Below are 27283 nucleotides of genomic sequence, written 5' to 3'. Positions count from 1 at the left end.
AGCCATGTGTTTGCAAGTTTTCATTACAACCAAACATGACTGCAGCGGATTGATTCCTCTGATTAGCACGCATTCATGGGGAACTAAGTGAACTCAAGTGATTTCAAGCTGATTTCACAGCTAGTGCAGTGTTTGGTTGGAATGAAAACCACTGAAATGGAGGGTGTGAAACATAACAAAGCTGATAATTACAACCAATAGAACACTGGTAAAAAAAATAAGGTGTAAACTGTGTTGGTTCTCTGCATCTAATAATGATATCAACCATGCTATCAACCATGCTATCAACCATTATGCTACACTTCAACACCGTCTCCAGAATGAGCTGTGCCAGCATGCTTGAGCAAGAGAACAGACTCAGGGAGTGTCTTAACACTGGAGACATGCAGCCAGCAGGTGGCTCTGCTTTCATGTAGAGAAATTGGTCACCATGTCAATGGACTCAGATGACTTAAGACAACTTAAATATCCAGGTCAGATAACTTTGTGCAAAAATAATTACATTTCAGATTCAGTAATTTGCAGCAGACACTTTATTTTTACATTAAAAATTCTCAAATAACTTTGACAGACAGCCCATGTCATCCCCAAAAATGACAAAAGGACCAACATTCAGTACAAATATTTTCTAAATCAGCTGCAAGATAAGAGCATAAAACACACATGCAATCACACTTGACCAAACAGTTTTTGGCACCAAATCTTTCACACTTCTTCCTCACCCGTCTCCATGGCGACTCTGTAGGATCCATAGCCTTGTAAATCCTCAGCATGCCTGAGGCTCTGATCACTCTCACAAGGGAGTGAAGTCCTCAAGTGACACTGGTCTAGTATCTCTGCCTTGAAGCTCTGGAATACGATTCTCCCCCTGTGGGACGTCAGGTGTGTACAGTAGGGAGGCCCAGCAGACCAGAGGCATTCTTAAGACCAGGGTGGCTGCTGATGTGCATGGTTTCTGGGGAGGAGAATTTGATAAAAGTAGCACAAGTGTCTCGGCTGTGGGCCTTGGCTGCGGCGCCTGCCAGGATGTGCATGATCTTCAAGAGGGCCGTTTCACTGGAAGACAGAAAGAATACAGGGGTCAAATTGACAGCCAGGAACAGATGCTGACTTCATAACATGAATAATTCCTGACCAAAGGGAACATTGACACTTAGAAAGTACAGCTTTGCAACAGTTAAGTCAGAGCTCAATGAGTAGAGTATCAATACTACCAGGGTTAGGGGTTTCAATTCATTGAAACCATAGTAAAAATGTATGCATTCTTGATACTGAGTGGGCAGCAAATGGCAGGTGTTACATGCTGGCAGGGCTGATGTGGGTGGATAAAGGGAATACATCTCATGATTCAAGTTAAAATAGATGTCATCCTCCTCATACCACCCACTGCTGTTGGGGTTGTCCACACACCTGCCCACATGGATGCTGGAGGCCAGACACCAGGCAGCCTCCCCCTCCGGTGTGGGGGGCTCCTGCAGCACACGGCGGGCCAAGCAGAGGGCAGCACCTGCTAACTGCACAGGCAGGAACACCACACACTGGCCCTCCAGCAGAGAGAGCTCCAGCAGATAGCGAGCCATCCACACCACCTGGTGGCACACAGAGGAGAGACTCTATATAGACTCTATATACTGGAACATCAGTCTCATGACAGCTGCGCCAATGATGCTTGATGTACATAAAAAACTTGTGGCTGACAAGTCTGATTAAGAAACCAGCAGACAATGTCGACCCACCTTGGCACTACAGCGAGCAATGGAAGCAGAGAGCAGGAGGAAGTGCAGAGGGGGACAGTAGGTCAAGTCAAACTTAAGCCCGCAAAGGACTTTGCGCTCCATCCGCAGCAGCTGATGCTTACTGTAGCTGTGGTCCATCAGGTAGCAGAGACCCGACACCTGGGACAAGAGCAAAAATTGAGCAGGGGGAAAAAAAAGCACTTGAGAAAATCATTTTTTGCAAATCATGTCTTGTTTACAGAGCAATATCTACTTCAAAAGGAAGTACACGTTATATAATTTAACCTCAACTATGAATCATCCCACCTTATCTGAATTTTTTCAAGCAAAAACCACAATTGTCATTGTATTCAGAAAGAATTAAATCTTTGACTACTGACATCAACATGTGACAATGTTTCAACATTGTCTTTTTGGATGTATACTATTGAAAATACACATCCACTAAAAAATAGGACATGTTGGTCATAATTCACCACCCTGTCTAATTATGGGTGAAATATGCAACTTTCCAATGCATTTCACTCAGCTAGCTAGCAGTAGCTTGCAAAACCATGAATGTGCCATGTGACTGTACAGAATCTGCACTCATTTACCTTTACTTACACAGGGTAGGATGGCCAAGCTCACTTTTTTCCAGAAATGCCACAAAAATGTCACAAACTAACCTTTACTGCTTTCAGGCAATCACTGTCTGAAGACTGAAACACTCAAAGAACATTTGCTCCATTCAACCAACAGCAAGCTAGCGATTGTATTTGTCATGTAGAATTTGGACGATCTGACGCCATGTGGAGTCAGCCGGGTTAACGCAACTCTACAGTTGGGGAGGACGGATCTAGCTTACCTCAGGGAGGAGACACTCTTCCTTCTTGGCAGCAAGGAAGAGGCAAACCACACCGAGGAGCTGCAGGTTGGCTGTGGACACTTTGATCTGGCGGAGGGAGCGGTTGAGGAGGTGTATGGCCAGATAGAGAGTCTCTTCCTGGAAATGCAACAGCTCCTGGAAGGACACAAACAGGGCATTCTAGATTAAAAGCCAGACTTGTTCCATTTTTGTAAGTTGATAGCCTAATTAGTTTCCCTGACTGGGCATCCAACTCAATGCTTTGCCATCAGACAAATGTACCTATTGTTTTGTTACAATTTCACCTTCATTCAAAGATTCTAGAGAAAGTACAAGCATGTGCCCTCAAGTTAACATCATGGATTCTCAGATGAGCCTTGGTTTTGATCTTCCCATTAAGAAAAGATTCAGGCAATGCAGCACTCACATGAACCTGAATAAGCCAGTCCACCAGGACAGTGCGAGTGGTGTCTGTGAAGGGCCGGGGCAGGTCAGTGTTGGGAAAAGAGTACCGGAACTGATGTCTCTGCAGGATGAACAAAGACAGGGGGCACAATCTAAATTAAAATCACTAAAAAGGCCCAATCTCATGGTATTGTTAAAAGGTTTTTTTTTTTTTTGTGCCAATCGTCTAGAATGCCCCTCTCCTTTACATTATTCATGGTGGCATATGCACACAATCAGTATAGTTGGAGATAGCAGGGGTCGTTTTCCAACCTTCAGAAGAAGCCATTTGCTGACATTCATTTTTGGACAGCATGAAAAACAACTTCCACAGAATTGCCTGAGTGAGACAATTATCACAGTAAACATGACTCCCTTTGTAACCTTCAAGACGCTGCTTGATCTTTGAACTGGATGCATGCAGCTGCTGGGAAAGACAGGTGTTGATATTATACAATTGGGAAAGGTTGAAGACAAGGCGGGCCACTGCATGAGTTACAGGAACCAGGCAGTTAACTAGTAGTCCAATTAGGGGATGACTAGATTATATCGAGGGAATGGAGCCAGAGGGGCGCAAGTAAGGGTTAACAAACTTTACAGGAGAGCCAAAACAAAAGTGGACATAACTTTGATCAACTGTTTGATCAATCTATTTTGATAATGATAATGTCATCACATAAATACTCAAAGAGATGCACTACTAAATAGATCTTCCGTAGAGCTTTAACTTGATGTATAGATCTCAAAATGCCAGTTATCCCCTTCTGGCTCCAAGCCCTGATTATATAAAGTATTTCACAATTGTGCATCTTATATGAACTTCCATCCATGCATTATTGCATAGATATTAAGCAGAAGTTAAGAGCTTCTGAGGTCTCACCATCATGTCCAAGAAGATGTCCCAGGCGTACGTCCGGTCCCAGATGAGGTTCAGTTTCTCCAAAGCTAACTCCACTTCATGGCGCAGCAAGCTGGGCACCAGAGCCTGCAGGCTGTGGAGGCCCTGAAACCCATGGGGGTACAGAAGCATCGGCTCCTCCGGACACCCATCTGCTACACAGGAAGCAAAAGAGGACAAGGAGAACTACGAACACCAACAAGCAGATTTAATTCTTCCATCTTTCACAGCATCATCAACAGTAAAATACGGATATGTTGCTGTCATTTCCCTACTTCTGAGCATTGACATCTGAAAACCAGTAAACAGTTTTGTGGTGGATTGTTCATGGCACACTAGAGGACGTCTAAATGCAAGTGGGGCTCAGAGTTCTGACTGAAAACACTGTTCAAATGACAATTAATTTTATGTGCAAAATTAATATTATATTGTGAAAATATACACTAGAATAAGACCACTAAATGATCTCAAACAGGCATTCCCACTTTGAGAACATTGAAAGGAGAAGTCTTCTCATTACAGGCTTCTTCATTCTGACAGCTTTAAGCCAAATCCAACAACAGTAGGTGGGGAGTGGAAGTCCCCACAAGATGTGGGGGTCTCTGGTGTGGAAAGAACGTTTGAGAACCTTGGACATTGAGCATACTGCCAGCTGAGTGTGTCCGACTGTCTTCATGGAACCCCATGATGATGCCGTCACTCGTTGACACAGATAACCTCCTGTCCTGCAGACAGACAACACCTTAAACGTCATCAGTGCAATATGCATGCTGATTTGTAAATGGAACTATTGTGACAGATGCAATAATATTACATTTTATATGCATTTTGATGACTCTTATCCAAAGCAGCTTACAATGACTGCAAGTCGATGAGTGCAACAGCTTAAATTCCTAGATCAGCAAATGATGAACACCAGCTACATGGAGTATGAAAGTCAGGGTCTTTGTGTCCTCACAATATATTCCTGTGACCACATAATCATCATGTGAGAGACATGTGAGCAAGTAACAGAATCAAGAGCTATGGGGAGAGATACATTTTGTGTATTTGTGTGTTGGGGGCGATGGTAGACCAGACTATCAGGAAGCATACCCATCTGCGCTCTGGCTCCATCTTGACGGGGGCCATCCTGGGCTCATCTCCCTCCAGGGCCTGCCAGCGATCCTTAGGCCCACAGGCATTAGCCCAAGTTCTTAGGGGGGCACGCCTCTCTTCCGCCTGGAGGGGGAACAGCACATGATGCCATCCTCGACATTTTTAAAAAGGGCAGCCTACCCATTATTACCAATACAGTGGCAAAACAGCAATTGTTTATTGTAATAGAGTTTGTTGCTGTCCATTCACCAATTGACACTCAAATTTACAAGCAGGTGACTTGTGGGAGGTCGTTGGCAAGGGGACAGCATAGGAAACAAATTTATCAGAATTGCTAAATGTGTTAAAACAGCGATTCTCAATCCTGGTCCTCGGGAACCACAGCCCCTGCTAGTTTTTACTCCAGCCATCTAATCAGGGACTGATTCACACCTGGGATGCCAGGTGAATTCAATTATAGAAAAGCAGCAGGGCTGTGGGATTTGAGGAACAGGATTGAGAACCACTGTGTAAAATAGACTTTGATATAACAATTTAACATGATACCAGTTTGCCTAGTACCTGTTTGGAAGGCAGCTCACCTGAAATGTTTGACCTAATAGTTTCACTGTTGAAGGAAAGTAGCCTATATTTCCTAAAGAAAATGTGTGTGCTAGCTGAAAGCAGCTTGAAATGGGCGTAATTGCTTCAGTTTGAAAGGTTAAAAAGTTTGATTCAAGTTTTGTTTTTGTTTTTTTACGTGTTTACAATTTCACCACCACATCCCTCTGTCTCACTATTCACTCTGCCATCGATTTATTTCCATTTACTTAGAAACACAAGGGGGAATTGAGGGTCAAACAAATTTTACAAATAAAAAAAAAATAAGTTGAGCACATCCACACATCTACCAGTTAAAGCATGTATGTTACTGGGGTCTCCAGCTCAACATGTTGAGCAGCAGTCGATTTAAGAATAGCCTACAACGGTTTGTTTGTTTTTTTAAGTGAAAAACACCGGCCTCACCTTCTTGTGTAAGTCCAGCAGAGGCTTGGAGTCGCAGAGCCCGGTCCTGGCCATGGTCAGAGCCGGAGACAGAGTTCCCCTTTCGGCCTGCTGCAGCTACTTATCCACGGGTCTGGGCGGAGGGCAGAGAGAGCCGCCATGCCGCCCGCAGAGCCGCTAATAAACACAGGTGGGTGGGCCACTGATTGGGGTGCGGACACCGGTGTCAAACTAGCCACAATGAAAACTACGACTTCCGGTCAGAACTTTAGAAAATAAACCCCGTATTGATGAACATGTAACACAAGTACGAAGTTGATAAAAGATACTATGTTTAAGGAGCTTTTTATATTTATATTTATAAGTGATCAAACATTAAAATGTAATCCTTAAATTTAACTGTCTATGAGGCACTGATTGAATTATCACCATAGCCTACAGTAGCCTAAAGTAGGCCATAATCTTTTACCAGGGTTTCACTCCATATTTATTATGATTCCATTGAATATTTTGAGTATTCCATTTAATTATTATTTTTTTTTTTCCAGTGACGAATTACATGCTTTTATTTTGAAGGCCAAGTCGTTATTCTTGTTTTGATCTGGCTGGCTTGACGCAGCAGGTGTGGACATTTCTCGCCTACTTTGCATTTTGGTCGAGGGCTGAGGTTTCAGTTCAGCTCTAGAGGGAAGAGCAGGACATTTAAATGACTCAGGCCGATGAACTGATCTCAGGCTGACCAAGCTCTTTTGAAGCAAGCGCAGACACACACATAAAAAGCACACAACCCTTACGAAAAAGATTTAGATTAACCCTAGAATACATTTTTTACAAGGGTTACAAGGCCTACTATACAAATATCACATCAATATGTCCCTGTAGTAATATTATAGACTTAAAAAAATACCACAAACTATGATACGGTCATTATAAACTTACTATCCAGTATCACACTGTTAAGACCCTATAGAAATATGATTCATTTCTGAAATGAGGAAGAACTGTTTTACTCTGCAAGCATAGTCAAATGTCATTTTGGAAGTTGACTCTTATTAATAACTAATTTTTCCACCATCTATTTTAGTTCCACATCTCATTTACATGTGCTGCTCTGGCATTACCTCCATGGGCTCTGCAATAACATAAATTGCAACATGACATTAAAAGAGACACACACAGCTTTGTTCAGTAAAAACCTTTACTGGCACATTATAGTTGCAAATTTTATAAGCTACCATATTGTAGCAGGTATCACCCGTTACATTGTAAAATCTTGCAAAGGGGGGCTGAAACTGTCTACCAGGACAACGTCCTCCCCTTAAAGATTGCTTTTCTCATTGCCCTCTGACCCTCAACTAATAGCAACAAGCAAAAAAAAATCTTGTTACACCAGCATCAGGTGTGACATTCGTGACTGTTGATCACATTCAAATATACAGAGAAGCAAGGAAAAGCTAGTAAAGCTGCAAATCAAACTCTACAAAGCTGCAGTCCTCCCCTTCTACTAATGCTGCATTCACCATCAAGCCTTTTTTGGTATTTACATAATAGTGAGGAGGTGCTTATTGTGCCTGTGTATGCCTACAGGAGAGGTCAGGGGTATTTACTTGCATGTTGAGCTGTAAAGCACTACTTAACAAAGCGTGGCCAGCAGCAAGGTTTAGTGTATGGCTTCACAACCAATATTACAAAAGTTCTGCAGCACCCCCTTATGGCCATGATAACAATGAAGGCAAATGTACAGTAGAGTCCATCAGTGAAGTGGTTCTGATATCCGGTCCTGCCGTTTCCAAAGGTGGACACTAGGCTAGAATATGTTGGCTATGCCTGAGCCAATGAGAAGAGGTGCTGAAGTTGTGAACTGTAGGTAAGAGCCATCCCATCACATCACCATCTGCAGGAACTGGGGCCACAGGGCTACTGCCCAGCGTCAAAACCTGTTGCATTTTCTGTGTCCTGATCACTCAAACATCTCACTCTCTTGCTCTCCCTCTCTCTCTCTTTCACACACACAAACTTAAATAAAACTGTAGATGTGACATGAGGGGTATTCCAGAGAACACCAGATCAATGATTTAGTCAGAAACACTCTTGAATAACTGCTGTGCAATTCATATCTGAAGCAAATGGTAGGAAAATGCTTAAAGGTATTCAGCCTTCAATTTCATCATTGTTATTCTCAACACTACAGAACAAACAATACATTCTTCTAACTTAATCATTTAAACTAAAGAAATAAAAAAATGTCCTGGACAATGTTGGCAGATTCAGTGCCTGAAGAGTTATTCAGCAACAACAACCTTGATGACATGGTTCCTGTTAAATCTCGTAAATTCCTCAAGACATCAATCCTTGCACAATTGATTCAACATTCACGACTCACATCATGTTCCACCAATGCATCTCAATAGGCTTTCATGCCTGGAACAGGTTAGTTTTCACATTTGGTCACTGAAAAGTGCACATGGTTTCTTTTTTTGTTAATTGAATTGCTTAAGTTTGGAGAATATTTTCCTCTGTAGTTGAGAATGATGCAGCTGTGATGTCTATTTTTCTAATTTTGTATTATTTAAGCTTTCATAAAAGTGTTTTAATTTTATTTATTTATTATTTATTTTTTGTTTGTTATATAGTATGCAGTGGGGATAGACAGTAATGATGTGAAAGAATAACATGACAAACGTGGGCCAAACATTGCAAGCACACGGTTTGCACCCCCACCCTCCAAACATCTCATTTAAATTCAGTGTCGAGGGAACAGTAAATTATGAATTCATTTACGAAGGGAACTAATAATGCTGACCAAAACTCAACTGCCAATTCAAAATAAAGGTTCACAAAATTGAGAGTTACATATGATAGTTACTGTCTTAGCTGACTAAATGAGAAATCCTCTAATGGAAACCCCTGAAATGAAGAACTTAATCAAATCGAAAGCAAAGATGTTTTGAAACTTTTTAATATATATATATATATTTTATATAATATATACTTAAACAAAGACAATGCGTCTTCCAAAATTTAAGGAATAGATGGACAAAAAAGAGAGAAAAATAAATTGAAACATAAACAAAACAATGAAAAACAAAAAGGTCTTGATGTTCCTTTAGTGAAGCTCAAAGAGCAACCAACATCTCTTCCAGCAATATGGAATATAATAATATGCTTGCGCCAACATGAGCACTTTTCAATTTGCCGTCTTGAGCAGTGGTTCTAAACCTGGGCTGCAGGTTTTCAATTCAACCAAACGCTACAGCTGCTGATTTCACTGATTAGTTCTCCCTCACTGGCTGAAGGTGAGTCAATCAGCTGATGCAGAGTTTGGCTTGAGTGTAAACCTGCAGACTGCTGGGTCACAGTGGCACGTCACTGAGAACCGCTGGTCTAGCACACATCCTTGAGTACACAATGATTCACCACTGGCCTGGGTCTATTCTCCAGACGCAGTACAATGTGGATTTAAGTACTAAAACACAGCATTAGAGAGAACACAAACCAAATACCCTAAACATCAAATGTGGAATCATTTGAAGTGTTAAAACTTCCACCAAGTCAGTCAGATTTTGGCCTCATCACAAATATTTACCAATGATTGAACCATTTTTCATTCTTTAAATACGGGAACATTCAAATGCTTATTTTTAAAATATTTTAAAAAATCATTACACTGATATATTACAAATAAAAAGTGAACAAATGATTGAAGAAATGATTGATGACTAACTCTCCAGGATATTCCTGCTTCGGCTAGGGAGTGAGAACTACTGGACCGAGGATGGTGGATGTCTGTGTTCATCTAGATTGGTCTCTCCAGACGGGGGGACTGACTCGCCTAGTGCTGCAGTCAAGCTTCTGTTCTCATCCTTTCGTCCTCACTGTTATTAACACCATGGCAGCCGGCCTTACCTAAAATTCATCTCCTCTCACACTCTTTTTCCTTTAAAAAGGCCGTCGACTGCGCTGTGTAGTGTCCTCTCGTCAATACTTCCAGCAAAAGTTCAGAGTTGAAAAAACATGCATAAACAGACACAAATGGATGGTTGAGATTCAAATGGTTGTTCACACATTCTCTTGCACTCTTACGCACACGTTGCATTCATTCAGGCATTCATTCACACGTACTCACACACACACAGTGCAAACACAGAAATGGCAACCCTCCTTGAGGTTTACACCACTTTCTCCCCATCCCCTCAATATCACTCTGACCCCTCTTCCCCATTTTTCCCCACTGTAGGAACAGTCCCACACTTGATTTGTAACAGCAAGTTCCAGAAAGAGCACTTGTAAAAAATAAAAAAAATAAAAATAAAAAAAATTGCAGAAATATGGCTTTATATTTAAAACCGTAACAATCAATGAAAAAAAAATTAGTTTTTTCCCAAATCTTTTCCATTTTCCTAAATTTGATTCTACTTTTTAAAATTCTATCAAGTAGGTTTGTACATATGCAGTCTATGCATGGGTTGGTTTGTGTGTGTGTGTGTGTGTGTGTGTGTGTGTGTGTGTGTGTGTGTGTGTGTGTGTGGAGCATGGGTTCAGCTGGTGGCAAGGTGGGACTTTGCTGCATAACCTGGTTACGGTGAAGTGTCAAGGCTTTGATGTGGTGCCCAGTGTAGTGCAGCAGAGGTCCTGCAGGCAAGGCCGAGGCCGACCCTGCCGGGACATACGAGACAAAGCTGCCAGTCTATCCACACAAACCTGCTGAGGTCAGTCATCCACGGCTTGTTTTCATGTCATGCTCTATGATCCATGTCTTCACACTGATCTGCTAGCGTGTGTTTGTGTTTGTGTGTGTGTGTTAGAGACTGAATGAAAATGTGTCTTGTGCCAGTTTTTGTTTGCGTCATTCCAATTCCCCAGCAGTGCAAGTGTGTATGTGTGTGTGTGGGATTGTGAACGTGTGTTAGCCTGCCTGCTTGTTCAAGAGTTTGAGCGGTCATTCCCGTATGCTGGCGGAGTAGGAGAACTGAGGGAAGTGCGTACGCTGATCGGAGTCCTCTGCGTCTAAACTGTCATCTGGAGTACACACAGAGGGAAAGAGAATAACACCCACAAATTCAAAACAGACAGAAACGCTCACGGTTGCATAGCAACACACTAATCCAACCTTGCAAGGACAAAGACACACAGGCTGACAACAGGTCTACCTACACTTGTCTGGAGGCGTTACTGTGATGGTTTGTGCAGTGAACTCGTCGTCGAAGTAACGCGTGTCCGTCTCTGATGTCACCTGGGGCTTGAAGGGTGGAACAAGCTGTGGAGAGAAATGAGAGGGTTAGGGTTAGGTGGTACATATGTAACCATAACGCCATAAAGTCTTTTGTTTAATTTCTCTAACCCTTCTTGTCTCCATCACTGTCCTCACAGCCCCTCACCTTTTTTTCGATGACGTCCTGCCAGTTGATGGAGGTGAAGAACTTGTGGGTCATCACTTCTTTGGCATCGTCCGGCCCGCCTCCAAGCCTGAAAACACAATGCAATCACCATCACCACCCATTTAGCCTTTTCTCTCACCTTGCACACATAATTATGCAAACACTGTTATTAGAAATGTACAACATTTTTCAGAGTGGACTGTCTTCTTATCTATTGTTTAAATATTTGCCAAGTTCTGGACAAACTGCTCACCAACTGAGCAGTTCAGGTTGGCATTTAATTTAACACTAAACATTTTGAAGACAGCTTTGCCAAAATTGATACCATTTGTTGTTTATTCCAGATAAGCTGTTTAACCTAATATATACCTAATATATACTGTATATATATTAAAAGGTTTGATCACTTACAATCACAGATGCTTTCCCAGATTAGTGCAGCTTTTTGGTTCCACTGTGCCCACCATAAAAAGTGCCTTTAATGTCTTTTAAAGAATATTTTAATTCAAGCTGCCAAATTTAAAATTCAGTTTGGAGACTAGAATTTAAGGACTAAGGACTAGAATCACAATCACAAATAACTCTCAGCATATCACAATACAACAACACTGCAAAACGTCAAGGTTTTGCAATGCGATAAATATTACGATTTGATATTGTGATATGCTTTTCTGTAACTATTACATTTGGCTGCAGTTAGAAGGCAAATGATATCAAATTAATGGGAAAAAAATTCAATTAAACTCATGAGCAAAATGCAGTATGTCAGTTACTAGATGAAAGATCTTCCACAATCTCTAGCCGTTGTTTTCATTTTAAAAAAAATTACATAAAAGAATGTCATTACATAAAATGAAACCATTGAGATAAAATTCTGTATTAATGTTTTCCCCCACTCCTCACAATTATTCTGTTACCCCATTTCTCACTCATCCACTTGTTTTGTGCTTAATTATCCACACACACACATACATGCAATTGACCCCCTGCACTACACACCTCTGCTTGGGGTCCTTCTTGAGCAGGCCAGCCAGCAGGGCCTTGGCCTCAGGAGCCAGGTTCTTGGGGAAGCGGATCTCCTCCATGAGGATGAGCTCAAAGAGACGCTCGTGGTCCTGGTTGTAGAAGGGCAACCGACCGCACATCATCTCGTACATGACCACGCCCAGGCCCCACCAGTCCACCGCTCGGCCGTAGTCATTGTCTTCTAGCACCTGACAGGGTGGGAATGGAGGGAAGTTACACAAAAATTAATCAATTGTATACTAGCAGACATTCAATTAACAGATCGGGGTGCAGGGCTATCAATTAACCTTTTTACTCACTCTTTTTACCCATCTCAAAACATTAGGAGCACCAGCTAAATTTCAGCAAAAAAATGCTGAAATCCTTTTTGATTGCTCTTCCTTAATGGAGTTCACATAGCGCCCAACTCAATACAGTCAAATGTAGATGTTCCAAAATGTTTTAACATCATCGAACTTGACATGCTGGGTAAGTCAAACCAACACTAAAACCAATGTCTATCATATTCTCATCCAGGTCTGTGACAGTCAGTGTAAAACAACATAATTCTGGTCAAACATCTTGATGATGTTGGTGCCTCCTGCTCTTGTGGAGTTACCTCTGGTGCCAGGTACTCCGGAGTCCCACAGAAGGTTTTCATGGTGGCACCGTCTGTGATGCCCTCTTTACACAGGCCGAAGTCTGTTATCTTTATGTGGCCGTCCTTGTCTAGCATAAGGTTCTCCAGCTGTGTGGGGAAGAAGAGAATCACATTAGATGACAACTAAGGCGGAAGTGAAAATGTAGCGAACAAAAAACAGTACTCCAGTACTTTATTAGGTGCGAGGAAGCACTTCTGTAAGAGCTTCAGCATAGCTGATTGCTTTCAGCACAGTCCTTGCAAGTAATTTAAAGCAGTTATTTTCAATACATTTACCCATCATCATAATGTACTACTGTTCTAATGCCTTGCTATAGCCTTGGATTGTGTGACAGGGCATAATTAACTTGACAATATACCTCCAGCCTGTTTAACAGTGTAACACTTAACAGTGTAGTAATACTATATTATCAGATTTGGAGTGAGAGGACACCGTACCTTTAGATCCCTGTAAACTACATTGCGTGAGTGTAGGTACTCCAGTGCCGACACTATTTCTGCACCATAGAATCGTGCCCTGTCTTCTGTGAACACTCGGTCCCGGGATAAGTGAAAGAAAAGCTGCAAAACAAATGGAGAAGTACACAGAGGAGTCAGCTTACTTCAGATTCAATTAAAAAAATCCTAGATTCAAATTTTAGCCTTAGCCTTCATCTTTTATAGTAATGTTTTCCATGTGTGCATCTAAACATTTCTGTATGGATGTCCAGTATTAGCTGGCTTGCATTTCTTGTTTTATTTTTTCAAATAAGCATTAACAAAAGTACTTAGTTTGGTTTAGGTTGCTTGATTAATCAACAGAATATTCAAAATAATACACAGAATATACAACTATTGATTACCAAAACAATCCAGCCAGTTGCAGTGTTTTTCAAGAGGTTTATATGTGAACACAACAAACATGATGGTTGGCCAGATAAAAACAGAGAACACTCACTTCTCCTCCATTTGCATACTCCATCACAAAGCATAGCCGGTCATGTGTTTGGAACGCATATTTTAGTGTCTACAGAGGAAGCAAAACAAAATTAGTGAATGCATTATATTGGTGGAGTGACTTTTTTGGGAAAGCAAGAACTGAGGCAACCGTCCAGCCATTGGTAACTCACCGTTAGGAAGGGATGCCTTGTATTTTGGAGAACTCTGCTTTCTGTAACTGTGTGTGCCACCTCATCCTGAAAGGAACACATACACACACACAGATAGATGTGATGAGAGAACACACACCAAGAGAACACATACCAATAGATGGGGATATTATCCCAACACATCACAAAGTATATGGATCATTGTAGTGAGGAGCACTAACTTTGGCAATGATGACTTCTTTGCGGAGGATTTTCATGGCATAGTACATCCCCGTGGCCTTCTCCTTCACCAGGATCACTTTACCAAACGTCCCCTTGCCCAGCAGCTTCAGGTAGTCAAAATCACTCATGGTCTGTAGGGACAGCAGCAGAGATAAGCCTTGACAAAAATGCCTACATCTAGTGGTGCACTCATACCACACTGAAGAACTCATACTTAGCTCTTGTGAAGGATACCAAGAACTTAACACCTGCAAGATGCCTTTTGATGCCACTGAAAAGGTATTAATCTCTTAATTACATCATAACAAAAAAACATGGGAGAACCCCCGTACCAGTGACAAAACCTGGCCAAGTCTCCAAAACTTTGATTCATAGTTTTTCCTGAGACACACAACAAAGTTGTATCTTTTCTAAGCCTAGCACAAGATTATTCCTGCTTTGGGCTACAGGGCTTGTCTATTTTTGAGACAGAAGAGCTGTAGCACTCAAAGAGAGATTTTTATGCCATAGTAACATATAAAAGCCTCCTAATTATTGGGTGAGATGTGGGCTAAGTGAAGGTACAGTGTTGGTGTAGTGTAGGTCTGATGAGTGCTGAGAGGAGATGTGGACGGGTGGTTCTGGGACGCAAGAATAAACTGTTGAGCTCTCTGGGTGTGCTGTGGGATAATAACTGAACAAACCATCTAATCCTAGTCAGCTTTCTACACAGGTGCTCACTATAGTTGAATAGTGCAAGGGAAAGTCACATCAGTGTATCACCTTCCAGTCTATTGATAAATGGCTATTTAACCACACCAAGAGGCAAAAAATAGCTTTAAAATACAGTGTGGGTGAAAAAGGTGGCATGGTGGCATCATATGTTTCACACACCCACATAATTGTGTGGGTGTGTGAAACATATTGAATGGTGAGTAAGAAAGGGGAAGAAAAAGTAGATGTTGGAGAAACTGCCCTCACTAAAGGAAAAGTGTCACCCAAAATAAAACTGATTTATAATTCAATTACTGGAATTACTAATAGACTTACTAGAAATATGATCAAATATCTTCCATTGACATTTTATGGTCTGCTAGGCTAATTCTAAATGCCGTCTCAACAACGAATTAAATTAGAGGATAGCGTCTTAAATTAGTGCTTGTTGTGAAATTTGTCTAAGGCAGTCCAACACTCAATATACCCTATCAAAATACCACCCCTGATTCATATAGATGTAGTTTGTATTGGTGAGTGGGCTGCCAAAAAATTAAGTGCTTGGTCAGTACAAAATGCATTGCTACAGCTCTACCTACATTTCACACTGGATCACAAACACAATAGACAAATAGCCATGCATAACCACTTCAAGAGAGACGACACTAGACAGAAGAGAAAATAAACACACTAATATAACCTTCTACTCACAGGTTGTATCAGCAACAAAGCTTTGAAAAACAGGCCTAAAGTTTGAACTGGACAAACAGGAGAAGCAATCCACCTGCCAGGCTCTGCTTGTGCAAATACTGACCACTTTGGAGCGGGACTTGGACATGGCGACCTCCATCTCCTCTGTGCCGCTGCTGTCGTTTGGTGAGCCAAATTTGATCTCCATGGGCTCCTCATCCTGCTGCTGACTCTTTAGGCCATTGGCCACCGCCTGGATTGACCGCATCCATTCCTCCCTGAACCAGAGAAAAATATATTCATAATTTATTAAAATTAGTCGAGGCCAATTTTAAATCACTCTGAACCTGTTCTATATGAATCTGAAATGACAGAAGTCTTGCCAAATGATAGGATTGTGGCAAGCAATGACTAACACATTTCTTTGGCTTTAATATAATCAGAAAGGCGATATATCAGTTGTGCCAAAAATACAACTTAAAGCGAAACAGTAGTCAAGTAGTTAACTAATTTGGAAAGGGAGAGGTTAATCTGCACGGCATTCAAACTGGGGGCTGTTGATGAAAAGAAAACTCATAATGGCGGTAGCTTGGGTTATTGGGTCATAGGGGCCCTTCCCTCAGGACCTTCTGTCCTTGCTTCCTGTGAAGCACACACAAGATCGAGACCGGAGGATTCAGACCTGTGTCTTACGAATTAACACTCTTATTTTCAGCCAAAAAATTATTTTAGTTACCAATGTATCAAGATCGTCACAAGTGACACCAATACACAGCGTGCACATATTTTTCACATTTTTCCCTATTGTAGTACAAAATCAGATCCTGAGGCCTATGACCTACATGTGACTTGTATTTGAACACTTAAATCAGAATTTGTCAATCTTGCATCATTCACCTGAGACAACTGTCATAATTTTGGTGCCCACAGCAGCTTGGCAGCTTAACCAATTTGACTGAGTTTGCAACAATTCGTAGTGAGCTTGTAGTGAAAAGGCACAGGCCTGTTAATAAAAAATTCCTGAGTATGAAGTTTGTGAATTAAAACTATTAATTGCCAAATTCACGTGCAAAGACTGTCACAATTGCAGCTTGTTGCTCCCTATAGTGGTATCTGTATTTATGTGCTTTATCACTCTGTAAAGCAGACATGTTTGCTAAAAGTGCTTTATAAATCAATCTGACTACACTTAAAATCACTCTTAAACTTCAAAAACGGCTTTTGTGATAACTGCCAAAATGCGATCCTGCATCTTTCCAAACAGCATACAGAGATTGAAAATAGGAATTGAAATAAATCCCTTGAAATGCATGACCTTGCACTTCTCTCACCTCTCTTCATTGCTGTCCACGTGGAAGGTGCGCTCGATGACCGAGGTCCACTGTAGGCAGCGGATGACAAACGTGTTGGGCCGGGGTCGTTCTGTCTTCATCAACTGGCATTCTGCAGGACAGACGGTCATTATTAAGGGCAAAGACATCATCACCACAACACAGTCAGCCATGGCATTTCTGGACATTTGCCATCAAGGTGGGAAAACTGACCTGCAACGGAGAAGTTGTTGAGTGGCGGGAGGCTGTGGTCGCTGGACACCTCAGGCTTCTCCTTGTAGCCGATGAAGGAACCATCACTCTTGAGGATGAAGTAGCGAGGCCTCCATGTTTTTATGTATTCACCTGGGAAAATGGACAAGGGAGGATATGTCAGTCAACTGAGGATTTATGTTTGACTGATTCCTAGTATGTTTAACTTGAGTGATCTACATATGCATTCAGTATTACCAGTATTACAGTACCAAAACGGGCCTTACCTCTCTTGTGGAGCCATCCCTCTCTCACAACACTGACTTCGTTCATGCTGGGGCAGAGGGCTGTCTGGGTTTGGGGAGGGCTGTAGGGAAGCCGGGGGAAGGGGCTCAACTGTTCCTATTGGTCAAGTGTCAGACAAGTGGCTCAGATAAAGTATTTAGACAATACCTATGGAAAGAACAGAAAAAAAATCTTTGTTAATTCAGGACACACAAAGAATGCCAGATTTTCCATAAAGTATAAAAACTATCCTCATCTTTGCCTAGAATAGCTTCATCATATCATCACTTCTCACTGAGAACACAAAGAGTGCTTATAAAACTCCATCATATAAGAAAGGCAATAAACCACCTATGTCAGAGAAACATGCCACTATTTATGACACTGGACATAACCCATCATAACAAAAAATATCAACTTTTCAAAATGTGTCAAATGTAAACTTGACATTAGAATGACCATTAGGAGTATGCTGTTACTCTTTCCTCTAAAAAAAATGAATCAAAAACTTTCAGCGACTCACAAAATTGTGAGCAAGCTGTATGACTTTGATTCACAAAACTTCAGTGCCTCGGTTAAAACACCAACATAAAAACATAGGCTTGGTTAATGGTTCTTTTCGTACGCATTTGCCTTTTGCATATACAAGCGGAAACTGATAAACAACACCAAAGACAAAGGAAGTAAAACTACAGCCAGGGAGGTGAAGGTAGAAGGTGAACCTGATTTCTCAAAACAAAGGAAACTTTCAGTGCATTGCTCTTGGCGCCTGGCTTTGAACATCTTGATTGCAACCTCAGATGAAGTCATACAATGAGATTTTCTATTTTTACTGTCTATTTGCATCCAGGTCTGTGTCAAAAACAAGTCTGGACACCAAGCCCAAGGGTCTGGGCCATGACCTGAGTCATTCTTGACACTGTAATCGATTAAAATCCTAACCTTGTGATGCATTCTGCTGCCATGGGACACAACAGCACAACAAAGAAACCTGCTGTATGACATCTACTTACTCTACTCCTCACCTCATCTCTGACCATCCGACACTGAAGGCAGTGAGGTCCAAAGGGGCAAGACTAGCATAGTTACTGTCAAGACCTTAGGCTAGGTGCTACAAATCCCAGGCAGCTCCACTCTCTCCCACAGCTCCTCTTGTCATCTACTGTCACTGTCATAATGTCAATAATATGGCACTGATACTGGCACTCTGGTGATGCCAGGTAGAGATCAAATGTGGGGGTCAATGCCACTGGTGGTTTGTATTGATCCAACAATCAGCAAAATTCCTGCAGTGCAGTGTCAAATCTAATAGCCACCCACAGCTCTGACTGACTGACTGACTGACTGTGTGAAATGGCCTTGGTGATCAGGGTCACCTCTGAATCCACAGCTTCACATAGAGAATAGGCATTACTAGAATTTATTTAAGTATTTCAATGAAAGTGATGGGCCTCATATTACAGTGCATACAGTCACAAGAACACAGAGTCTATTTGAACTGCTTTGTTTACAAAGATAAAAATCGATATGGCTTCCCCTCTACTTCAAACCTATTTCGTGGGAATCAGAATAGCATCCATACTTGTTCATTACTTTACATCTACTAATTTCAGTGGCCAGACTGACAAGTTGTGGTTCTTGAGGTCAGCAATTAAGAGCCACAACCTATCATGTCATTGCACCCATTACTTACAACTTTGTTTTCAGCAGACAGCAACTGTAACCTGGAGTCAAGTGTTACAGTGGAAGTGTACGTGCAAGTTTCAGGAATTAATTAAAAAAAAATCAATAAGTATCAATAGCTGCCGAGGATAGATAGCTACAGCATGTGCTAACATAATGCTGTTTCATTAATGTTTGAAAAACGAAAAGCCTTACACAACACGGCCACTCTAGCTAACGTTAACATTAGAGGTGTTTTGGTTAATTTACTTCTGCTGCCAACGTTTTGAAGGCTTTAAGCCATCTTCATGCTTTCTCAACTTCAAAGTCAAGGAACTAAGGCAAAGTCACCTGACGGTGCTTGTTCAGTCCCAGACAGATCGTTAGCGATGCTATCATATGTAAATAAGTTACAACTTCAACGTTACCCAATGGGCAGTTTGTCCAAGTGGCGCGTCAGGAGTCAGGACACTGACCATGACTGCATCACTACCAAGCAAGGCAGCTAGCCAAGGTAGCTTTCGAGCTAATAGCTAGGTAGCATGTTAGTTAGCAACTTGCGCTAGTCCTTCTCATTGTCCCGGCTTTCTTACCTCGACTTCTGTGGCAAAACCTTTCCAGCTGACGTTTCTTGAAGAGACGAGGGCACGCTACAGAAAACCTCCACCAGTTATCCTTTCAAGCTTGTGTGTATTGAACTCTGTCAATGATCACACAGCTTAGCTAACTGCTCGCCGAGCTTGTTTTCTTCCCACACAACAACAATGGCGGCGTGCTTGTTCTGTTGTTGGTGCAGTGGTTAACTCAGGCGTTTGCAGGCTAGCAAGCGAATAAAGTCGAATGAGCTCAAACTTGATGACTAGTTATGTTCTACGTAACTATAAACAATTTCCAAAGCGTTGAAAAAATGCAACGTAGCCTCTTTATCCCTTTAATGTGGTTAGTCGCCTGCTTAGCGTGTAGGCCCTCCGTCCAAGCCAGACAGAACAGCAGCCCCGCAGACGCACACAAACAGGAAATGACGTACGAGGCCAGAGAGGGTCCACTGCACCTGAATAGTATGAAAGAACATCAAGTACTATACTGTAACTGTACTGTGTTGTGGGGAGGATTAACTAAGAGTCAAGCAGTGCAACATTATAAAAGATGTTTATTATTCAGATAAAAACTACAAAAAATGTGTGTTCCCTTTTGACCTATTACCAGTCATCTAAACCACAGGTTATTCATGTCAAGGATCCCCAATTAGATACACATCAGACCACAGACAGCCTTCTGATAAGATGTTGTCCTCAAGGAATCACAGTCAATAAGATTTTTGTTTTTGTCAGATATGACATACAGAATTGCCTAACTGTCAATACTGTAGGTGGGGAGGTAAAAATTTGGGACAAAAGAAACCCATGAAAAAATAGTTTTCTTTCATTGTGCTCATTGTAAAGAATGAAGCAGTGCTGAAATTAACTATTTGCTGGGGACTCCCTGAAACCCTGTCAAGGAACCCATTTTGGGAACCACTACCATACCATTTTAGGGGAATGGATTAATTAAGACACAAGCAATGTAACAAAACATATAAAACTTTAATTACTCAGGTAAAATGTCCAAAAATGGTATACGTGGTATACCAGTCATGTCCTCTAAACAGCTGGCGAAGGTTTTGCACTCTGATGGTTGGGGTCCTGTGTTCTTTCATGTTGCTTTGCTTTGTTGTCGTTGTTGCTTTCGTTGCAGGTACCGAGCACGAGCGTCGCTGACAGTGGTTTCGTCGTTTCGCTTCTCCAGCTTCTTCATGACATCCTCAGTAGCTCCCTCTGACAAAAGATCAAACTTGTCTATTAGCTTGCCAGTGTAATGCCTCTTAACTTCATACACCGTTTCAAATGCTTAAGATAGTCATGCATGAATGGCCTTTTAACCCAACACATGCCATTTGGTGGACGTTTTCATCCAAAGAGCTTTACTGTAGAGTACATTTTAGCATGGGAATCCAACCTTATCCTGAAGCCTAGCCATTAAGCTATAGAGGACCACGATTCCCAAATGAACATTTAATGAATAATTCCCAAACCTGTCGGTCTTTTTGCCGCCTCTCTGGTCTCCCATTTTGCCATCTCCTCATCAGTCACCTCTTCCCTTGCCACGCTGCTCAGCTCATAGACGTCCACCTCGTGGAGCTTGGGCAGTAGGTCCTTCACCCAATCGTAACGAATTGGACACACCGTTCGGATGTACACCCGCGAGGTCACCAGCACATCGTGGAAGATGACCCAGTCCAGCTCTGCCTCCTGCTCAAATAGCTTGGGAGCAACAAGGAAAAGAGATCAAAGGAGAAATCAGAGAGGAAGCATGGAAGTTTTGGTTGCAGATTTCACATGCAATCTAAGGCCATTGGGTTTTATCTGTAAGTCTTCTTCCCTTGATTTTCAATGGTTGTGTCTTGTATGGAAAGAGAGTTTTATTAGTGATTTTTAAAAATAAATGAATACAAAAAAATACATTTACCGATGATGATGGATGAATGTGAACCATGGACCCGTGACCATCCATTGTGCAAAATACCTTTCCAATCGACCTAAGTGGGATGGAGGAAAGTTGAACAACTATTCACAACCAGCAAAAAAGGTCACGATACAAAAAGTTACTACAGGAATCCCAAATGTGAGTGAGTTAAATGTGGATCATTTAAAGTTATCATGAACACTGATGGTACCTTCTGGCAACGTTGGTGAAGTATCCTGTGCAGAGGCATCGTCTGAAGAGTTCACTCTTATTGCCATCAAACGTTTCTACGGGGAAATCTCTCTTCTGCAAGGCAACAGAAGTTCATCCCAAAAAAATCATAATCACAGTAATATCAGTCAGAGTAGAAGCATGGAGATGAACAGGATGTTCGGTTTAAAATAAACAACAGAATCCAGTATGTGACCACAGTGATCTGCAAAGAGGTTCATTACAGTTATGCAAAGTGTGGTCAATTCTTGCAGCATGTAAGTGGTGCAAGACACAGCAACACTAAAGACACAACTATCTATCACAGCTACAGACTAAAAAGACAGAATCCTCCATTACAGCCGTACTGTCTACAGTAATATGAAGCACTTATAGAGCATGGATACATGACAGGCTTCAGTGATGTAGAAATGAAGTCTGTCAAGTCTACCTGCTGCAGCCGGAGGAGGATCTCTCGCAGCTGAGTCTCCACACTGAAGGCCGACTTCAGCGCCCTCCAGTGGATCCAGTTATCTTTACACCATGCTGAGGGGTTATCGCTGCAGAAGGCAAGACAGTTATAGGTTAATATGATGAATCCATGGCAAGTAATGAATTTTCACATTTTGAAACTTCTTTAAATAAACAAAATGTTAATACCACAAAGGTCAAGATGAACCTACATGGGATCTAGATGCAACTACTGCTTCCATTTGAAAACAAAAAGAACTGATCATGGTTCAGCGTTCAGCAGTCATCTGTCAATCACAGTACCTGGCTTTACACCACTGAAACACACTCAGCAGCGTGCCAAAGTCGTTAACACTGCCCGCCTTGGCAGCCAGCTGCCTGTGCTTCTTATCTGCCTCCTTCTGCTTGTCAGGGTGTCCTGCAGAGATGATATCATGATATCAGTCAGTGCTTTGTAAACTGAAAGCCCATCTCTTCAGGCTGCACCTTACCTACTCACCAGCTTTTCTCCTCTAAACTGCACCTGCCTTTGATTTTGCCTGTCAAATATTAAATAAATAAATCAACTTGCCTGGCTCTCTATATTTCTGTCACTAGTACTTGTGGGACCAGATTTATTATTATCTCTTTATTATTTGACAATTCCCATGACGATACAACATGAATATTTCAGATGACAGGAATGTTTTAATTTATTCTACTGTCCTGGTGTGGTTGTTTTTTCCCCTGACACTCTTTATTTGACTGCTTGCTTAGACTTAAATGGACTAACAGATTACACTGAGTACTTTCTAATATGGAGGACAAATTTACTGTGAAGAAAAACAGAAAAACTCAACCGCTTGTAAACCTTCATAAACAGACACACAGACGCTAACCTGGTCGGATAAAGATGTTCTCTACAGACAGCATGGCGGCCACAGGGAGCAGCAGGTCCTGGCAGCCCAGAGCGGCAGCTTTCAGCAAGGCCCGGGTGAGGCCCGGGTGCAGGGGGAACTCCACCATCAGCTCCCCCAGCCGGGTCACACTACCTCTCCTACAGCCCACACACCGGACACACGGAGGTCATGAAATTTAACAGTCTACTACATTAACTGACTGTTATTGTGATTGTACAACAAAAGCTAGATCCATGTGTAGTGTAGTCCATGTGTACAGCCGCTCACCTGTCAATAGCATCACACTGGTAGAGCTGTTTTAGTGCCTCTAGAATAAACCTCTCCTCTGGACGGTCCAGGTAAGGGAACCTTAAAAGAAATTACTAGCCATTACTATTCCAACAACCTGAGGAAAACATTGAGTTGAACTACAGTATATTTACGTATGAAAAAATTAATCTCCAAACATGTACCTGATGACATCATGAACCCCCAGGCACTTGAGAGTGAGTATTACTGCAGTGAGGCTCGTCCTCTGGATCTCTGGAACTGTATATTCGGGCATGCACTTTTCCCAGAATTCCTTGCTATAGATTCGAAAGCATTTCCCGGCCGAGGTTCTCCCGGCGCGGCCCGCTCTCTGCTGGGCCTCACTCCTAGAGACAGAAAATCCAAACCCATCTATGGCGTGTTTCCTTTCACGGCACAAATGTTAGTAGGAAAATAATTTAAACAAAGCCATCTGTAATGATATACAGTATAATGAATTCCCAACACTCACTTTGAAATAGGCACCACCTCCAAGATATCCATGCCCACCCTTGAGTTGTGGTTGAGTTGTTTCACAAACCCACTGTCTATGATGTACCTGTATGGAGAACAGAATTGAATTTTGATGTGTTTTGCACAGCCATAAGTGGAGCTTTTTAATAGTGATGTTGCCATAACATATCATTATGTGGTGTTGTCACATGTGATATATGAAAGTCATTGGCAAGCATATAACCACAGGCCTCACTTTACTCACTTTATGCCATTGATGGTGAGAGATGTTGCCGCAATGTTGGTGGCCACCACACACTTCCTTATTCCTGGGGGGGGCGCCTGAAATATCTGCCTTTGTTGATCTGTGAAGAGGGCGCAGATGGTTAATGGTTTTCGGACAGAATTTTTGTTTTCAGCGTCATGGTAGTGCCATAAAGAAAGTCCACAATGAGCTAATTTTGGTTTGGAAAATGATGCACAAAATTACATCTACTTTACAGTGAATAAGATGTAACAGTTACCAGTGGGCATGGATCCATAAAGGGGCAAGATAAGAAGGCCCTCCACTGTTACGTCGTGTACATCATAGCGGTAGTCTATGGACTCAGCCTTTTCAAACAGCATGTCACAGGCCCTCTCAATCTCTGCCTGACCTGTCAAACATGGATGAATTCACTTATCAGACTGAGTCTGGCTTAAGGTATGCTCTGAACTCTGAGCCTGATAACATAGCTTACCTGTCAAAAACACGAGAATATCCCCAGTCATTTCACTGGTGTGCACATCAAGCGCCACCTTCACAACCTGTTAAGCAAACAGATATAATGCATCAAGCTACAAAGACATATCTAAACTGCTTCATTAGCGTTGATTGTTAATTCTTAAACCAAGTTACGGTACATTTTTTCCCCCATAACAATCACTACGTTCATGATAAATAAATACCTGACTCAAAAAATAAAGACTCACTATCTACCTCTTTCACATAGCTGGAGCTATCCGTGTCTTTTGGTCCTATAGCAGAGCCAAACTTGCAGCTAACAGGAAAGGTCCTCCCAGGAATAGTGAAGACAGGACAGTCGCCAAGGAAGGCTGACAGCTTGTCAGTTTCCAAGGTGGCCGACATCACCACCACCCTCAGCGGGTGGGACCGGCCTTTGGTGGCCTTATCAGGGTTGGAGAAGGTTTTCTTCAGTAAACCCAGGAGAATATCCTGCAACAAACATCAAATAAGTACAGCTTTTATTTTTTTTCCACAAAGAGACAATTCAGCAGCTGGGTGAGACAGCGAATAGGGAAACTGCCGTTCTACCGGTGGACCCGTCTTCAAGCTCCTGTGTCGACAACTATCTGCTCTGCTGAAGTGTCCTTGAGCAAAAGACAGTGAATCCCTACTGGGTCCAGGTCTGTCACTGACCCTGGACTTTGACCTCCCAATGGAGGAGAACAAGCAAAAAGAGAATGTCCCTACATATGACATTCAATTCTGAGATTATTTTGAGTGTTTTTACTTACTACTTTACGGTTAAGTGCACAATAAAGTAGTATGTCACCTTTCTAGACTGACATTCAGTTCTCTGGGCCCTCTGACAACTCCTGGCTTGAGTTTTTGGTTCAGAACAAGGAGGCTGAACCTGACACACTATTTATGTATGAAGGACGGGCAGAAAGGACTAAATGTTATCAGTCTTGGATGCTGACATTCTTTATGCATATCATGGTCCAGTGCAGACATCACAGATGCTGTTGACATGGGATCAATATCGTATACCGATTTCACAGTGGACTTACCGTGTTGAGGCTCCGTTCGTGGGCTTCATCCAAAATCACCACACTGTACTGAGAAAGACCAGGATCTGCCAGGATCTCTCTGAGCAAGCAGCCGTCGGTCATGTACTTCAACGCCGTGTCCTGGATCAAACACAGTCACATCTACACACTCACAAATATTTAACATAAAGACACATGTATATTTTTTGGTCATTTTTGGGTCCTCTGTCTCGCACCTGTGTTGTGCAGTCATCAAAGCGCACTTGGTAGCCAACCTCTCTACCCAGAGTGCACTGCATCTCCTGGGCCACTCTCTGGGCCACTGTGATGGCTGCCACTCGTCGGGGCTGTGTGATGCCGATTTTGCCATCTTTCCAAAAACCTACCCAAGAAGGAAGTCTTGGGTTCAGTCTATTGTTTATTTGTCATCCTAATTTGACAAAATTCACATGGATATGTAGAGGTGAATTATATTCAAGGAGGATAAACCCACCTAAACCCAGTTTGCCCGTCTTTTTGTTTGCAGAGTAGTTTACCCAACTTTATATGCAGACATAAAACTTTATAAATTCATAGTATACATCTCAGTAAGAGCATCAAACTGGTGTAATTATATGATGACATGGTCTTTTAAAGAAAAAGCATAAACGTTTTCTAAAAACATTTGTATCTACATTGTTTATAAAGTTGATTGTTTGCCTTGTGATGATCACCCACTGGTTTTTATAGTTTAACCACCTTTTTTCCCCCCACTACATCACTGATAATAAAACTGGAGCACTGGACTGGTTTACAGCCTACCTGCTTGATGTAAGTACTGTGGGAGCTGTGTGGTTTTCCCACTGCCAGTCTCACCGGTGACAACCAGGAATGCACTGTCCTTGACGGCCTTAATCAGTCTGGCTTTGTGCTGATAGATCGGCAGGTTTTTAGAGTCATTATCGTTATGCTCCTTCTTCGATGGTTTTGACATAACTGACAAGTCTGTGCAGCTTTACCAGGAGATGAAAGATGTGAGGAACAGAGAAGACAGAAGCTACACGAATCATGCGAATGACGGCTTAGCTACGGCTTACAGTGTCTGTACCGGCAGACAGTTTAAACGCCACAAAACTGCTTTAAAATAACTTCTCAGATATACAAAATTGCCACTTTCCTCGCGTTTATTGTCTTCGTTTATAAAACGATACAAGCATGCAATAACTTCCGCAAAACAACCCACTCTGTGTTTCTATTGGCTGACTTGTGAGCACATGACTGTAAGCCCCTCCCCCATGGCAAAAAGCTAACAACCTGCATTCAACACAGCTTACTCAAGGTTGATGTGATGAAATTAGCAAATACTGAAGCTGTTTGGATGAAAAGGAGGCTCAAATATGCCCACTCGAGGCTATTTTAGTAGGCCTACACTTATCTATTTCCATTACAAGACCATGGACAGTTCCTTGCTGAACTATTTCCTATCTTGGAGCT

The 27283-nt window shown here is 42.0% G+C and overlaps 3 protein-coding genes across 3 annotated transcripts; all 3 read right to left on the bottom strand.

Annotated features, from left to right (window-relative positions):
* Positions 1–591: 591 nt before the first annotated feature.
* On the bottom strand, positions 592–6102 carry ccnp (cyclin P). The gene is made up of 9 exons (XM_071516282.1): positions 6029–6102; positions 5021–5146; positions 4554–4650; positions 3908–4080; positions 3011–3109; positions 2584–2739; positions 1737–1895; positions 1411–1589; positions 592–1056 (listed from the first exon to the last, which is right to left on the bottom strand). The coding sequence occupies exons 1-9, from the start codon at positions 6080–6082 to the stop codon at positions 879–881; spliced, it is 1221 nt and encodes a 406-aa protein (XP_071372383.1). The 5' UTR covers positions 6083–6102; the 3' UTR covers positions 592–878.
* Positions 6103–7214: 1112 nt separating this feature from the next.
* Positions 7215–20185, bottom strand: LOC139641721 (RAC-beta serine/threonine-protein kinase). Its single transcript, XM_071516281.1, has 14 exons — positions 19808–20185; positions 17555–17720; positions 17289–17420; positions 17076–17187; positions 15869–16022; positions 14361–14492; positions 14161–14226; positions 13989–14057; positions 13490–13612; positions 13010–13138; positions 12385–12599; positions 11386–11473; positions 11162–11264; positions 7215–11026 (listed from the first exon to the last, which is right to left on the bottom strand). The coding sequence occupies exons 2-14, from the start codon at positions 17598–17600 to the stop codon at positions 10947–10949; spliced, it is 1449 nt and encodes a 482-aa protein (XP_071372382.1). The 5' UTR covers positions 17601–17720; positions 19808–20185; the 3' UTR covers positions 7215–10946.
* Positions 20186–20375: 190 nt separating this feature from the next.
* On the bottom strand, positions 20376–27009 carry dhx40 (DEAH (Asp-Glu-Ala-His) box polypeptide 40). Its single transcript, XM_071516290.1, has 17 exons — positions 26612–27009; positions 26047–26192; positions 25832–25951; positions 25017–25253; positions 24778–24844; positions 24562–24693; positions 24303–24402; positions 24057–24143; positions 23749–23931; positions 23564–23644; positions 23276–23433; positions 22701–22815; positions 22378–22486; positions 21928–22022; positions 21720–21789; positions 21286–21514; positions 20376–21028 (listed from the first exon to the last, which is right to left on the bottom strand). The coding sequence occupies exons 1-17, from the start codon at positions 26781–26783 to the stop codon at positions 20907–20909; spliced, it is 2223 nt and encodes a 740-aa protein (XP_071372391.1). The 5' UTR covers positions 26784–27009; the 3' UTR covers positions 20376–20906.
* Positions 27010–27283: the final 274 nt, after the last annotated feature.

Source organism: Centroberyx affinis, unplaced genomic scaffold (genome assembly GCF_046629955.1).
Source record: "Centroberyx affinis isolate AG114_WGS23_722 - 3 ecotype Tasmania unplaced genomic scaffold, CSIRO-AGI_Caff_v1 ptg000397l_1, whole genome shotgun sequence".
In the NCBI taxonomy this organism is placed as follows: Eukaryota; Metazoa; Chordata; class Actinopteri; order Beryciformes; family Berycidae; genus Centroberyx; species Centroberyx affinis.
This window is presented reverse-complemented; position numbering and strand designations above follow the sequence as displayed.

Bases quoted from the DNA above. Each gene is read 5' to 3' on its own strand.
- dhx40 (XM_071516290.1), bottom strand. From the start codon at position 26,783: ATGTCAAAACCATCGAAGAAGGAGCATAACGATAATGACTCTAAAAAC. The intron at 25,952-26,046 runs GTGCGAGACAGA...TGTTTGATCCAG, and splicing joins TTGATGACTGCACAACACAG to GACACGGCGTTGAAGTACAT. The intron at 21,029-21,285 runs GTTTGGGAATTA...ATCTTTTGTCAG, and splicing joins GGCGGCAAAAAGACCGACAG to AGGGAGCTACTGAGGATGTC.
- LOC139641721 (XM_071516281.1), bottom strand. From the start codon at position 17,600: ATGAACGAAGTCAGTGTTGTGAGAGAGGGATGGCTCCACAAGAGAG. The intron at 14,493-15,868 runs GTCAGTATTTGC...CTGTCCCTACAG, and splicing joins CCAAGTCCCGCTCCAAAGTG to ACCATGAGTGATTTTGACTA. The intron at 11,474-12,384 runs GTGTGTAGTGCA...TTGTGTTTTCAG, and splicing joins AAGAAGGACCCCAAGCAGAG to GCTTGGAGGCGGGCCGGACG.
- ccnp (XM_071516282.1), bottom strand. From the start codon at position 6,082: ATGGCCAGGACCGGGCTCTGCGACTCCAAGCCTCTGCTGGACTTACAC. The intron at 4,651-5,020 runs GTATGCTTCCTG...GTCTGTCTGCAG, and splicing joins TGGAGCCAGAGCGCAGATGG to GACAGGAGGTTATCTGTGTC. The intron at 1,057-1,410 runs GTGTGTGGACAA...TCTGTCTTCCAG, and splicing joins TCCAGCATCCATGTGGGCAG to TGAAACGGCCCTCTTGAAGA.